The following is a 15,000-nucleotide window of genomic DNA, read 5'->3' as shown; positions in this document are numbered from 1 at the left end:
AGTTAGCGCAGAGGTGCGCTAATCATTCCACCTGTCTCTTAGCAACCGTCGCGCCATCAGTTAATGTCCTCTTGACTGAACTGAACTTTTTGAAGGCTGGATTCTGCCTTCTCCCCGCGCATTCTGATGAGACGCATATCCACCATTGATTTTTTTTAAAGCTCGAGGAAACTAAAGTGGCTTAAATTACGGTTAAAACGCTGTATCATTACCAGGGCCACTGCTTGTAAACTGTAAAGTGAGGTGGATATTATTAATGGACGATTTGAGAATCGAGAACATAATGCGTGTGTGCGTGCGCCGAGAAAATACTTTCTGGACGTCTCTCTCTTGATCATTAGGACCCGTTCCAGTAGTTTTCCCTTTTTCTGCCCGCTCCGCGGTTTCACCTGAGTTAACCCCCCGGATCAGGGATTTTCCACGGCATTCAGCGACCGGGCGCTGGAATGATGGCATCTGATTCGTCTCCGTAATCTCCTTTTCCAGCTCGCTGACCGCTAAGCTTCTGTCCCCGCTGGACCGGTGTGGACGGGCTTTTCATTCCCCCCTCTCCCCAAATCCCCGGCCTAGTGAGGAGTCTGGCCATGACCGTGGCGCTTTGTCTGTCGCTCTGAATGCACGTCCGTGTCCAACACACTTGTGCTCATATACACACACACACACACACACACACACACACATACACACATACACACATACACACATGCACACATATACACACACACACACACACACACACACACACACACATATGCACAAACTCACTTATACACAAACTCACCACGCACTATTACACACTCTCAGACTCAGTCATACACACACACACACACACACACACACACACACTATCTCTCACACATACACACACAATGGCCATGGCCATGTCTGTCTCTCTGCCTGTGCATCCGTCCACATCGGGTCGGATGGCCTCGCCCCGTGTCTCTGTGGACGCGCCCTCATGAGTATTCTCCAGAGCGGCGGCGTGTCCGTCTGTGTGTGAGGGGGACAAGGCGCCGGTCAGCTGAGCCGTGACGGCGGGAGCTGGAAGCCTAATGGCCTCGGCAAAGCTGCGGAGACAGGAAGCGCTGGCCTGGTCATTATCGGAAGGATGCTTAGACTTCACTCGGGAGGAGGGGGGGGAGTGAGGATGCGGTGTCTGTGTTAAAGTGTGTTAAAGTGTCTATGGTGAAAGACAATTGGACATCTCTCTGTCCAGTGTGTGTGTGTGTTGTTCTGACCTAATGTTGGCGTGATGCTTTGGTAATGGGATTGTTGTCATCATCAGCAAATGGTCCATTTGTATGAAGCCATTTACTCAAGCTTAGCTTAAGCATTCACTTCATTGTTTCTTTTCAGTTGTTTTAGAAATTTCATTATAGGTTTCAGAGAACTGGGCTGGCATGAGAGCCTGGTATGTGTGTGTGTGTTTGAAAGAGAGAGAGAGCGAGAGAGACAGGATGTGGCTTTTATCCAGTCCTAGTTGTGCAGAGATAGTTTTGGCAGGCTTGAATTCTCTCTCTCTCTTACCCATACACACACACACACACACACACACACACACACACACACACACACACACACACACACACACACACACGTACACACACACAGAAAGGCAGGAGGCCACAGACATCTGTGCAACCATCCCACAAATACACCACTTTTGTTCTCTCTCTCTCTCTCTCTCTCTCTCTCTCTCTCTCTCTCTCTCTCTCTCTCTCTCTCTCTCTCTCTCTCTCTCTCTCTCTCTCTCTCTCTCTCTCTCTCTCTCTCCCTCCCTCCCTCCCTCTGCTGTTCTTCTCCATTGTCTGCGTGCCTATCCAGTGACTGGTGAAAAAGAAAAAAAAGGAACAAAAGGGCTGACTTTCCGTGTCTAAAGCCTCCACAGCCTTCTCCAGCGCAGATTGAACTTCTAAACCCTCACAGCCCTAAGAGTCAAGAGGCTTCGGTGGTACTCTCCCGCTCTTGCGTCAGACCGCGTTTAGTGTGATTGCTCTCTGCCGAGAGGGCGTCAAGGGGTGAAGAAACGCGTTATCGCGACTCACATCTCGCTCTCTCTCTCTCTCTCTCTCTTTCTCTCTTTCGCTCTCGGCGCAAAGCCGCTCGCGCCGCAGCACAGAGACGGCTTTGTGGCCCAATTAGAGACACAGCCGCTTTTGTGCGGCGCAGACAGAAAGCACTTGATTGTCGATGAATGTTGTGAAATCAGAAGGCTATTGTCAACGTGTCGGCGGCGTGCCCTGTGGTAGTGAGAGAGAGAGAGATAGAGGGAGAGAGAGGGAGAGAGAGATGAGAATAGATAAGAAGAGACACACAGATGGAGAAAAGAGAGTGACAGTAAAGGAGAGCAAGAGAGAGAGAGCTAGTGAGATAGAGATAGATAGAGAGAGAGAGAATATGAGGGAGTGAATATTAAATGTCATGCGGGGTGGATTATAAAATAGAGTCGTAGAGAGCAGGGGGAAGAAGCGAGTCCTCGAGCCACCGTGATAATTATCCGATAAGCAGTCGACCCGCTCTCACCTCCAGCTGACAGTGAACAAGCGGACTTTGAGGAGCGAGCAGACATAGATCACTGTCCTCGTCCTCCCTCCTGCCATCGCTCGTCTGACCCGCCCCCGCCCTCCTTCCCTCGGCTGAGAAACGAGGGATGAATAAGTGAGCAGAGGAGACAGAGAGAGAGGGAGCGGCCGTAAAACAAACGAGTCTCCGTCTCCGTCTCCGTCGCACGCCAGTGTGCAGAAGGGCCTCGCTCGTCGGCGTATCTAAAAAGCGGCCTGAAACCTTAGCAGAAATTACCGCGGAATAATTCGGCCCTTATTTTCCTCCTCGCGCTAAACGAATTTTATTAACGCACAAGCTAGTGAGAGAACCTCAATCAGTTTCTTAATCAGTTTCTCACTGCGAGAACTACAGGTACCCACAATGCATTTAGTGGGTAAGGACTCCCTGACCTAGTTTCATTTAGTACATCCAGCCTTGATGGCTTTAAGCTAGCCCGCCCCCCACTCCCCCAAAAGATCAAACCAGACATGCGGTGGGGCATTTCCATATGCAGGTGAAGGACATCAAGAGGATGCTAGATTGTGTGTGTGTGTGTGTGTGTGTGTGTGTGTGTGTGTGAGAGAGAGAGAGTGAGTGAGTGAGTAAGTAAGGGTGGTGCTTTTACTTTCTTCCCAAATGCCTATGCCTTTAGCATTTTAATCTATAATGTATCAGGTGCCTTGAAGGATGACAAAAAGAGTGCGCTTGGCTTTGGTCTTTGATACGGAACTCCTTCATTAAGCATTGTACCTCTGTATTAAAGAAGGAGTTGGGAGCGCTGCCCGGGCCTATTACTGGGTAATCATCTGAGCCTATAAAGCTGGGGCATCGGGCGCGCTGGCGCAATTAGGATTCGCTTTCAAGGGCCACCCACATCGCTCGTCCCAATCTCGTCACACGGACACGGACGCACACACACACACTCCCTCTCTCTCTCTCTCTCTCTCTCTCTCTCTCGTCCTCTCTCCCCATTATAAATGTCCTTATCTCTCCTCTGCGTGTTTTCTTTATTATAATTCTTTGGCCATCTTTCATATCCTCTGCTCTCATCACATTTCCCTCTTAATTTGTCTCATGCCTTTGTCCTCATCTCAGAGAGGAGCTGCACACCTTTATTCTTCACCTGAGACCTTCATCTCTCTCTCTCACACACACACACTCACCCCCCATCCCTGTCTCTCTTCCTCCCTCTCATCTCTCAACGCTCTTTTCTGCTTTCTCTGATGAAATTCCATCTCTCTTTTTTCATCTCTGTTTACCCAATCCAGTCAGTCTGTGTAGCCTGACTCAATGGAGTCTTGTTTTGACAACCATCCGCTTCCCCAAAACTGTCATTTATTAACCTGCAGACAAGCCTCAGGAAAATGTTTCTTGACAAATTACTCCCGTGCAGGGTCCCAATTAGACTCCAAACCAGGCCTCTCTGGAAAAAAGAAGCCCTTCTTGTTATGCCCATTTTGAAGACACCAGTGGTGGTGCAGTCAGTGGAATCCTAATGGCGTTCTAGAGGACGTCCCGCTGGTTTGACACCGCGGCGGCGAAACAGACCGCCACTGGCCTTTTGTTTCCGGATGCGCTCCGCTCACATCCGCCATTAGCCGCTCAGTGGCTTTGCGAAATGCGCCGTAATTTTATATCCCCCCGTTCCGCAGCATGATACTCCAAACAGCAGTCCCCTCGTACCGTAAACGTGGCGGATAAAACGATTCTCTAAACGAGGCCAAGCTCCACACGAGAGATGGCTTTTGGAGGTAGTGTGTGTGCTTCACTGTTTGTTTGTGTGTCTGTGTGTGTGTGTGTTTTCTTTGCTTGTTTCCTCTCTTGACGGTGGTACTGCTGTTTGGAAGCCCGTTTCAACTTCACATAATCGTGGCCGTAGGGAACGACGACGGCAGAAACGGGGGAAATTGAACGGAAACTGACCAATGTTCCGCACAGGAGAGGTCTACACCGAGTCCCGTGGATTCTTATTTTTTCCTCTAATTGCTGAAACAAAGCAACACTGTGGGTCTGCAAGAATTCATGTTTGGAGTCCAGCCAACAACTCAGCAATTCACCTCCCAATCAGAATTGACTCTGTACTCTGTAAACTTGTTAGGAGTCCGGAGGGGATGTCAGGCTGCGCTGTGATTTTTTGTTGTCGTTTTTGATTCAGAGCACAACATTGAGATTTAATTGGACGGTTTCCCGTACTCTTGTGGACAGAGAGGTATGGGGGAAGCGTTCAGGCATCCGGAGCAAGCGAAAAAGGCCAGAAATCCCACATGTAATTATGCACAACTATCTGGTCGTTTATTACGAGCCTCTCCAGTTGAGTTGCCATTCGGTGCGGCAAACGCTCCCACTCTGTTTCCATTAGATTAGGGGTTGTGAAGGCTGCATTTATCCTGATCTGACGACACCCGGCAGCGGTGGACAAGCACTGGGTTAACTCTGTGTCAACTCACAGTCCCATCTGGTGATTAATACTCTCATCCCTCTACCCCCCCTCCCCTCTCTCTCTCTTTCTCTCTCTCTCTCTCTCTCTCTCTCTCTCTCTCTCTCTCTCTCTCTCTCTCTCTCTCTTACTCTCTCTCTCTCTCTCTCTCTCTCTCTCTCTCTCTCTCTCTCTCTCTCTCTCTCTCTCGTTTTCTCTCTTATGTACTAGTCACACAATATTTTTTCATCTCTTTCTCTTTCACTCTCTATCTCTCTCCATCTTTCTTTCTTTCTCTCTGTCATGTTCTACTCACACTTTCTTTTCTTCATCTCTCCCCCATCTCTCTCTCGCTTTCTGTCTCTTGTGTAGTAGTCACACATTCTTTTTTCATCTCTTTCTCTTTCGCTCTCTATCTCTCTCTATCCTCTTTCTTTCTGTCATGTTTTACTCTTCATCTCTTCTTTTCTTCATCTCTCTCACACACACTCTCTCTCTCTCATCTGCCAGTCACTTCTTCTTGTCTTTCGTTCTCCTCACCTCCTACAGTCTCACATGTTCCTTGTGTTCTCACTCCATGTGCTCATTCTGATCTCTCAGCTCTTTCTTTTTGCCTTCTTTTGCATTCTTTCTCTCTCTCACACAAGTACAAGTAATCCCTCCAGCATCCTGTTACACAGATACTCTTTCAGTCCTTTGGCCTCGTATCAGTTTTTCATCTTTGAAACACAAACATGCATGCACGCACACAAACACGTGCACACACATGGACACAGACAGACACACACATACTCACAAGCAAGCAAACAAACACACACTTAAGTCGCATTTGTACATGAATACGTTTTCATCAACATGCAGACTCACACTTTATCCCTCAAAATTCGAAAGCGCTTCACTTTTGGAGTGCAGTGTTGGCAAAGCTAGAGTTATGAAAGACAGTGTAATTTCACCAAAGAAAAGAAAATAAATACTGCAGTATGGGTATAAACGTCAATACAGAATGAACGGTGCTAGAAATAGTAATAGTATGATGGGTAGGGATAGAAGTGTGTTAATGTGTGAGAGTTATAAAGAGCAGCGTATGTATGTGTGTATGTGTGTGTGTGTGCGTGCATATGTGTGCGCACTTGTGTCTTCAGTTCAGATAACTTGATTAGTCCCCGAGGGGCAATTCAGTTAAGAGCCAACCCATCCATTAAGGGTTAAAGTTTAAAAAGTACATTAGCATAAAATGTATACAATGTTAAAAAAGAATAATAGACAAATAAATAAGTACTACAGCAGTCATACACCAGCCTGTATACAGATGCTCCTCTCTCTCTTTCATAACACATGACTCGATCATCACGCACACACACACACCAACACTCACACACACAACACAACACAACACACCCCCCCCCCCCCCCCCCCCACACACACACACACACACACTGTGCATACGTATGTCTATTAACTCCAGTGTTTCCCACACATAGACAAATTTGTGGCGGTGCGCCACAGATTCAGCACCGGCCGCCACATATTGCGTTTCGTTATTCTTTTATTTATTTATTTATTTATTTATTTATTCTTATTTTGAAACGCTATTGAAAAACACGCAGCATTCGTAAAGCTGAATTTCCTTTCCCTGCGCTCCCTCTCTGTCACTCGCGCGTCTGTCTCTCATACACACAAACACGCACAGCCCCTACCCTCCGTGCACACCCCGGCTGTCTGTCTCCATGAAAACCAACGAGATCATCGGTTGTCGCACTGATGCACCTGCCGCTGCTCGGGTAGAAGCATAAAGTTCTCCCGCAACTTTTGCAGTCTATGCGTGCAACTTAATTACCAAACAGTACAAGTAACTCATTCTCCTTGGCCCGCTCTCGTGCGCGCTCAATGGACAGCCGCCCTCCACATGCACATTTAATCCAAATAAAACATTCACAATCGTGGACGCATTGACGCACAGAAGACGACTAGCTAAATTACTGTTATATTCGGTTAGCATCATTAGTAGGCTATGCTACAGACATTTGAGTAAAACTCTTGCATTCAAGTTGACTGACCAACAATGTTTTTCAACTCCAAGACTTAAAAGGGCCTGTCCCCAAGGAGAAAAAGTATTAGCTGACCTTGAAACTTAAACACATGTGGGGAAACTGAACAGTCCAACCAGTAGAGTATGATAAGCTTAGCCTGCTATGTTTACAATATTTTGAGGCTTCAACCAGACAGCTGAATTTAAGAAGTGGAGTTGTAATATGAGTAGTAGGCTATAATCTGCATAAAGTTTGGTGTTATGAATATCCGAAATGTCAGTATAGGCCTATATAATGTAAATAAGTACATAATGTGTGTGTGTTTCAAATAAAGACAAGCTTCACATCTTGGTAAAAAAAAAAAAAAAACATTATATGAAAGGAGAGCGATAAAAAGCCCCCCCCCCCCCCCCCCCCCCCCCGTCAGACATGGGCGACCACCACACATTGCCTTCTAATCTGTGGGACACACTGAACTCGCATCACTCCCTCTCTGTCTCTCTCTGCTTCTCTCTGTGTCCTGGTCAGACCGTGACTTCAGCATCCAGGTGACCACGGAGCGTCGGGCCTACACGGCGGGCGAGCCGCTGGAGCTCCGCTGCACCATCGAGGCGCAGAAGGTTCCGGAGCGGTTCTTCTCGGTGTCGTGGGTCTTCAGCAGCTCGCCCGTGGCCGTGGTGGGCCCCGACGCCGTGCCCAACCTCGGGGCGGGCTACCTGGAGCGCGAGGCGGCCGGGCAGCTGACCGTGCGCAAGGAGAGCGCCAGCGTCCACCTGCTGCGGCTGCAGCGGCTGCTCCCCGACGACGCCGGCAAGTACATCTGCCGCGTGACGGAGCGCGAGAAGACGCTCACCGGCGACTTCATCGACCGCAGCAAGCGCTCGCGCAACGTGCAGATCACCGTCTCCCCACTCAGTGAGTAGAGAACCCTGTCTGTCTGTCTGTCTGTCTGTCTGTCTGTCTGTCTGTCTGTCTGTCTGTCTGTCTATCTATCTATCTATCTGTCTATCTATCTATCTATCTATCTATCTGTCTATCTATGTCTATTTATGTCTATCTCTGTCTGTCTATCTGTTTGTGTATGTCTGCATCTGTCAATCTATCTATCTATCTATCTATCAATGTCTATCTGTCTGTATCTATCTATCTATCTATCTATCTATCTATATCTATCTATCTATCTATCTATCTATCTATGTCTATCTCTGTCTATCTCTGTCTGTCTGTCTATCGATCTATCAATCTATCTAACTATCTATCTATCTTTCTATCTGTCTGTCTGTCTGTCTGTCTGTCTGTCTGTTGATAATTATGAAGCTACCACACAATCATTACGTCTGTCTATTGGTCTATTGTTCTATCATTTAATCTATCGGGCTGTTTATCTATTGTTTTTATTTTTGTTATTGTTACTGTATCATCCTAGGGATTGATCAGTCAGTCAATCTGTCAATCTGTCAATCTATCAATCAATCCATCCATCCATCGTTTAATCAATCAGTCCTCATATGTCTCTAAATCGGTACGCTCTTTCATCTTTCGATGTCTGCATGTCTGTCTCACCCCCTCCTCTGGCGAGTCTTTTTTGTTCTCCTCTCACTCCTCCTTTCATCATTCGTTCATTTGACCCGAAGCTTTAATGGTGCAACGCCTGTGGAAGAACCCAGAGAAGTCCCAAATGCCCCAGCTCAGCCTCTCCTCCTGGTTCAGCCCGTCTCGCCATTCTTAAGCCTCAACTGCCGTATCCCTCCTAGGAGAAGAGAGGAAGAGAGAGAGAGAGAAGTATTAGAAGGGAAAGTGAGAGAGAGGATATAAAGAGGGAGGGAGATTATCCTAGTCCAGACCACCCCGAACCCCTGGCTTTGGGGAGTGGGGAACGGCATGTAAATGGATTTGTGTAATAGCAGCGGGCAGGCGCGTCATTAGTAGCCGCATGATGGCTTCCTCTATTCACCGTGGCGGGACTCCTTTCTCAGCGGCACACTGAAGCCTTACGGAGCCAATTCTCCCCTCAGCCTCCTCCACCATCACAAAGCCACTCCAGTCCTTTCTTTTTTCTTTTTTTTTTCTTTTCTTTTCTCTCCTATTCCAGGTGCTCTCCACCTGCTCTCCCCTCTAACCAAAAAAAAAGAAAAGAAAAGAAAGAACGAAAGAAAATAGATAACAAATCATGAAGAGAAAAGTGCCTTGTCAGAGTGTGAAAGTCCTGTGGTGTTTAAAAGAGAGCGTCGTCTCAGATAGGTGAGGTGGTGCCCGGGCTAGACACACACACACACACACACACACACACACACACACACACACACACACACACACACACAAAAGGCTTTTAGAGGAGCGATTCCCCAGGCCCCCATTTCTCCGGCGCCGTATTTCAGGAGCGAGTGCTGAGCTGAGGCTGGTGCGGCGTTCCTGAGAGCTATAAGGTGCTCGGCTAACAGGCGTGAAATGAAGGGGTGTGACGAGAGCCAGAGAAGAGGAGAGGAGAGGAGAGCAATGGAGCCGGGCTCTCTACTGCTACTCTCTCTCTCTCTTTCTCTGTCTGTGTGTGTGTGTGTGTGTGTGTGTGTGTCTGTGTGTGTGTGTGTGTGTGTCTGTGTGTGTGTGTGTGTCTGTGTGTGTTTTAGGTAGGTAGGAAGGTAATATATTAGCATCTTCAGGTAAGTTTAAGTTATCAAGTTGACCATCATTCTAATCACCTTAAGTTTTAACTTGGTAGGTTCTGCTCAGGGCATCGTGGCCTAAACTCAGACTCAGACCAGATTAGGTCCATTCAGCGTATTATCACTGCACCACTTAATTGGTCACTTATTGCATGTGCTGGTCTTGCCCTTTAGCCGACCCCAGCAATCACAGACCCATTCTCTCTGGCCTCTTTAGCCCGGGTCCGCTCCAGTAGACCGTGGCCCTTAGACTTTCTAGAACCCTCAGTCACATCACCCTTGATCTCGCTTCTTTCTCTCCCTCTCTCCTCTCTCTCTCTCTCTCTCTCTCTCTCTGTCTCTCTGTCTCTCTCTCTCTCTCTGTCTCTCTCTCTCTCTCTCTCTCTCTCTCTCTCTCTCTCTCTCTCTCTCTCTCTCTCTGTCTCTCTCTCTTGCGACTTTGCAGACGCTCACTGGAGCAGAACCCCTTAAAGCTAAACCCTCCCGCCCCCCCATGCACCCTGTGTCTGACTTACCGGAATGTTCCAAAAGAAAAGAAGAATTCTTCAGCTGACCACCTAACCCTGAGGGGAGGAGTAACCATTAAAGAAAAGTGGCTCCAGCCGCCCGTAGTGCATTAGATAGGCGAAGTGGAGGGGATCTGCTCCGTCTCCCCGACAGTGCCCTTTAAAATGAGGGCAAGGAGCATCTGTAAGTAATACCCACGGGGCATCGTTAATGCCAGGCGGGGGTATTTTTATTTATATATTTTTTTAAACTCCCTCTACTTCCTGCATCATTTCCTCCCTGACGTTAGCTCCGTCTCTCTGTCTTCATTATCGCAGCGCCGCGTCTCTTTGTTGTTGACAAATAATGCAACTCAAAAGAAAAAAAAGGGAAGGGGGGGGGGGTAGTAATCAGGAACTGGTTCATCTTCCTCCTCCTCCTCCTCCTCCTCCTCCTCCCTGTAGCACCAGTTCACCCACCCATCCTCCCTCCCCCCACTCGCCTTGAGTTCATGTCTCCCGTCCCGGGTGACGACTGGTTGCGTGCAGGAGGACTACGGCAGCTGAACACAGCCAGAGGGCCTCTCTGCATCTCCGTACGAGTGGAGACCTTTATGGAGCCAATAGAACAAACAGACAGAGCTGTACACAGAGGGGGAGAGAGGAAGCGAAGGATATTAGAGGGACAGAGAATGACGAGTTAGAGACAGATTGATGAAAACGCTGGCATTTGAGCGCCCTTCTTTGACCCGTCACACGGATCAAGGGCTTCTATAAAGGATAGCACACTGCGTAGCCCTCTCCTAATTACACCCGCACCACTGGAGCAGAGCAGGAAGTGCAAGTGTACAGCATCTTAATGAAGAAAGGAAAGAGAAAGAGAGAGACACAACAACATCAAGCAGAATGCACTTTATTGAGTCTCTGGATTGTAAATTCATCTGAAGCGCTGGGAACATAAAACAGAAGGAAAGAAGTAGGGATGGGTATTGATAAGTTTTTATCAATATCGATGGCATTATCGATTCTGCCTATCAATCCAATTCCTTATCAATTCTCTTATCGATTCCCAAAAAATGTAGGTGCACCCACATTTTTCGTTGCATCGCCTTTAACGCCAAAAGGTCACCTTTTATCTCTCTCCTTTCATATAATGTGAATGATTTTTTAACAATAAGGCGTAGAAAAAGCTTGTCTTTATTTAAAACACAATAAGGAATATACATATTCTTTCTAAAGAATTATAAATATGTATATATAGCCTACAGTGTATATATATAATAAAATATAATTCTTTATATATTCTAATCTATAGCCTACTACTGACATTTCTGATATTCATGACATTCATGACTATTCATATTACAACTCTGCCTCTTTAATTCAGCTGTCGGCTTGAAGCCTCAAATTGTAAACAAAGTAGCATAGTTGGCTAGCTTATTATAGTCTACTGGTTGGACTGTTCAGTTTCCCCACGTGTGTTTAAGTTGCAAGGTAGGCTAATACTTTGTCTCCTTGGGACAGGCCCTTTTGAGTCTTAGAGTTGGAAAACATTGAGATGATCAGTCAACTTCAATGCAAGAGTTTGAATCAAATTTGTGCAGTAGCCTACGCTATGATGCTAACCGAAATTAATTATAATGTCGCTAGTTGTCTTCTATGCGTCATTGCTTTCACGATTGTGAATGTGCATGTCGAGGGGCGGGTGTCGCACACGAGAGAGGGAGAGGGAGAGAGAGCGGGCCAAGGGGTTATACAGTTTGGCAAAGTTGCACGCATAGTCTACAATTAAAACTTGTGAAGGAAACGTATGCTTTCACCCGAGCAGCGTCAGGTGCACCTAGAATTATTTTCAGGCACACTCTTAAACATTTTGGGCGCATATGCACTCTGGAGCCCTGGACCGGGCAACGTTAGCACCTCTCCGTAGTCTGTCAAACACATGACACTCTTGGAGCTTAATCCCATGCTTCACGGACAAATGTTTTAACATATTGCTGGTATTACTACCCTTACACGATTTGACTTGTAGTATGAGTCGTCGCAGAGGGCGTGTAGTAACACAAAATTTCAGGAAAACCGGAAAAAGTCTGACGTCATGCAGGCTGAGGGAATCGTTAAGGGAATCGATAACAAAAAAGACGTACGATGTCGATGGAATTGATAAGTTAAACCCGGTTCCAAGACGGAACCGGTTATCGATGCCCAACCCTAGAAAGAAGGGAAAAAGTTAAGGGGACTGACATTAAAAGAGGGAAAAAGGACACTAGGGTGTTTATTTCTCTCCCTCTCCCTCTCCCTCTCCCTCTCCCTCTCCCTCTCCCTCTCCCTCTCCCTCTCCCTCTCCCTCTCCCTCTCCCTCATGTACCAGTCACACATTCTCTCTCTCTCTCTCTCTCAGAGCCCAGAAGTTTTCAAGCTCACAGGAAAGTCAAAGGAAGTTAGGGAGATTTAAATTGAGGGGGCTTTGTTCATGTGGGTGTGAATAAAGCCACAAGGCCTGGCCTTTCCGAAGGTGTCGTTTTATGAAACCGCTGATTTGCTCCATAAAATGCCAGGCAGGGAGTATTGGTCGCAAGTAAAAAAAAAAGGTCCTCGCTCTGAGAGATTGACAGCCTCATCCTTCATGGCCCCTGCCTGAAAAGTTTGAATTTGTTACTTGTCTCTCAAGAGGAGCATTAGTGTAGAGAAAACCCCCAGTGAACGACACTTGCGCCAGCCGCTAAACACTTTGATCCATATTCTCACAGAGACTCTACCTCTCTTTCTCTTTCTCTTTCCCTTTCTCTCTCCTTCTCTCCCTCTCTCTCCTACCTTCTTTTTTTTTACTCTGTTCACACACAGCACACTCATATACACACACACACACCACACACTCATCCCAGCATAGTCTCATGAAGACATACACACACACTCAGACACACACACACACACACACACACACACACACACACACACACACACACACACACAGACACACACAGACACACACACACACACACACACACACACACACAATCAGACAGACACAAACACACACACACACACACACACACACACACACACACACACTCAGACACACACACACACACACACACACACACACACACACACACACACACACACACACACACACACAGGGAATCATGGTAATCCCTGCTGATACTGAGGCTGCCCATCCGTACTACAGCTCTTGGAAAAACACCTGCCATTTAAAGCACCAGAGAAGAAGAAACATCCACACACACACACACATCCACACGCACGCAGACACACGGACACACACACACGCACCATTTACTTCAGTATCCATTGACTCTCCACCTTTCGCCGAATATTTTGCAACTTAAAGCCCACAGTCCACACACGAAGCTTGCCTCTCGGTGTTGGGTTAGCGCACCTTCTGTTTGGAATAATGATTAGCCAGTGCACTCGATAAGGAGGCAAGGTGGTGAGGGATAGGTTAGCAAAGATGGTATGCATGTGTGTGCGTGCGTTTGTGTTTCTGAAAGTGTATGTAAAATTGTGTGCTGCTGAGAGAAAGTGAGATAGAGAGAGAGAGAGAGAGAGAGAGTATTTATTGCGAGTTAGACTGTTTGTTTTGAACGTTTGTGTCTGAGTGTGCGTGTGTGTCTGAGTGTGTGTGTCTTGAGTGTGAAAGAGTGTGATTTTCAAGTCTTTCAGGAGTGTGTTTGCCTTGCCGTGTGTGTGTGTGTGTGTGTCTGGCAGCCCTCAGGCTACTGTCTGGCTGATGAATGAGCCGGGTGCTCTGCAGGAAGGAAGGCAGGCCATTCATATGCATGCAGGGAGAGGGCTGCTAGGTGTCCATCACCGCGGCTATAGAGCCACAATTATTAGTTCTCCCTCACGGCCTGCAGTCCCCTCTCATGGAGGACGGAGATGGAAGGAACCGGAGATTCAGACATCCCTCACTCCCTCTCTCCTTCTCACTTGCGCTCTCTGTGTCTCATTTCTTCTCATTCGCCTTTGTTTTCATTTATTCATATGTTCTGTTTCTCCTTCTCAGTCCCTCTCTTGCTCCCTCCATGCCTTCATGTCCATGTCCTCCTCCACCCTCGCCATGTGTTTCTGTGTGTTTCTGTTTCTCTCCGTATTTCTCTCATGTTTGTCTCCCTCTGCAGAGAGCAACCGTCCTGCTCTCCTCCATTCTCATCTCGTGTTTTATTAACTCCAATGTTTTGTTCTCTTTTTTCGCTCGTCTCCGTCCGCAGAGAGCAACGTGACCGTGTCCCTGTCCAGCAACTCCTCCTTCGACGAGGGCGACCCGGTCATCCTGACCTGCACCGTGCTGAACGTGTGGGGCAGCCTCTCCGTCTCCTGGCAGTGGACGCCCCCCTCGTCCGGTCCCACCTCGGCGCCCGCCGCCAACGGCAACGAGGGCGAGGATGCGCCGCCGGGTCCGGAGCCCGTGGAGCTGGCGAGCGTGGAGCGCGACGGCACGGTGCGTCTGGGCCCCGCCTACCTGGAGCGCGGCAGCTACGGCGAGGTGCGGGCCACGCGCGGGCCACGCGCCGACACCTACACGCTGGCGCTCTACAACGCCTACCCGACCGACGCCGGCCAGTACCGCTGCATCGTCACCGAGTGGATACGCACCGGGCCCGAGCCCAACAGCACCTGGCAGCACCTGGGAGAGCAGTCGGCCGCCAAAGAGATCACCGTCAAGAGCGTCGGTAAGAGATCGCCACTAACACCCTCAAACACTCCCAGAGAAACACTAGGAACAGACTAGGAAGCAGGTTTCTCTAATACCAAACCCTCCTAGAAATCATCCTAAACATGGTTATCTAATACCAAACCCTCCTAGAAATCATCCTAAACATGGTTCTCTAATACCAAAC

General features: G+C 48.0%; 1 protein-coding gene across 1 annotated transcript in view; it reads left to right on the top strand.

Moving 5' to 3' along the window:
• Positions 1–15,000, top strand: part of igsf3 (immunoglobulin superfamily, member 3) — a 185,102-nt gene that overhangs the window by 111,781 nt on the left and 58,321 nt on the right. The window contains exons 4-5 of the mRNA XM_062534772.1: positions 7,519–7,905; positions 14,371–14,832. Coding sequence (XP_062390756.1) covers positions 7,519–7,905; positions 14,371–14,832 — 849 coding nt within the window. The remainder of the gene's footprint in view (positions 1–7,518; positions 7,906–14,370; positions 14,833–15,000) is intronic.

The sequence above is a fragment of the Sardina pilchardus genome, chromosome 4 (genome assembly GCF_963854185.1).
Source record: "Sardina pilchardus chromosome 4, fSarPil1.1, whole genome shotgun sequence".
In the NCBI taxonomy this organism is placed as follows: Eukaryota; Metazoa; Chordata; class Actinopteri; order Clupeiformes; family Clupeidae; genus Sardina; species Sardina pilchardus.
Note: the sequence above shows the minus strand (reverse complement) of the source record. Positions and strands in the feature narration are given on the sequence as shown.